Source organism: Tupaia chinensis, unplaced genomic scaffold (assembly GCF_000334495.1).
Source record: "Tupaia chinensis unplaced genomic scaffold, TupChi_1.0 Scaffold000178_1, whole genome shotgun sequence".
NCBI lineage: Eukaryota > Metazoa > Chordata > Mammalia > Scandentia > Tupaiidae > Tupaia > Tupaia belangeri.
In genome coordinates this window covers 602,221-602,754 of record NW_006159653.1, presented here as the reverse complement: position 1 = coordinate 602,754, position 534 = coordinate 602,221, and the positions used below count along the sequence as shown (strand labels likewise).

The 534-nt window shown below is 68.9% G+C and overlaps 1 protein-coding gene across 1 annotated transcript in view; it reads right to left on the bottom strand.

Moving 5' to 3' along the window:
• The window catches only part of RAB40C (RAB40C, member RAS oncogene family), a 25,052-nt gene extending 24,524 nt beyond the window's left edge, over positions 1–528 (bottom strand). The window contains exon 1 of the mRNA XM_006146357.2: positions 377–528. Within this exon, the coding sequence (XP_006146419.1) occupies positions 377–518 (142 nt within the window). The 5' untranslated portion in view covers positions 519–528. The remainder of the gene's footprint in view (positions 1–376) is intronic.
• Positions 529–534: the final 6 nt, after the last annotated feature.

The window sequence follows — 534 nt, the reverse complement described above, 5'->3', positions numbered from 1 at the left end:
AACCTCAGAGCAGTGGCCCAAGACTGGCCAGAGCCCAGAAGGCGCAGCAGGAGCTAGCTCGACAAGGGCCCGAAGTCCAGCACATGCACAGCACCCAGGCGGGCAGCTAGACTCCCTGGAGAGTCAGTCCCTGGAGTTCCAAGGAAGCACCCTGCAGCAAGGCTGTCCCAGACCGGCGGTGACCCGGGCCGTGCCATCCAGTGCTGTGTTCACGCGGAAAACTAGCAGGGGAGCTCAGGTCAGTGCCAGGGCTGCAGCCCCGCTCTTAGCCGGCCACGCGCGACCCCAGAGGAGTGCTGCGCAGCTTGGCCGCCGGCGGCTCCGTGCAGCCCTGCGCCGCCGCCCGCCACCCACGGCGACCGGCCCGGGGCCTCACCATTGCTGTAGGCGTACGGGGACTCGGCCGCGCCGTCCTGCAGGCTCTCCAGGATCTCGCCCTTGCCCACGTCGCTGTCGCCCACCAGCAGGAACTTGAGCAGGTAGTCGTAGCTCTTCACCGGGCTGCCCTGCGTGCCCATCCTCGCGCTGGGCCTG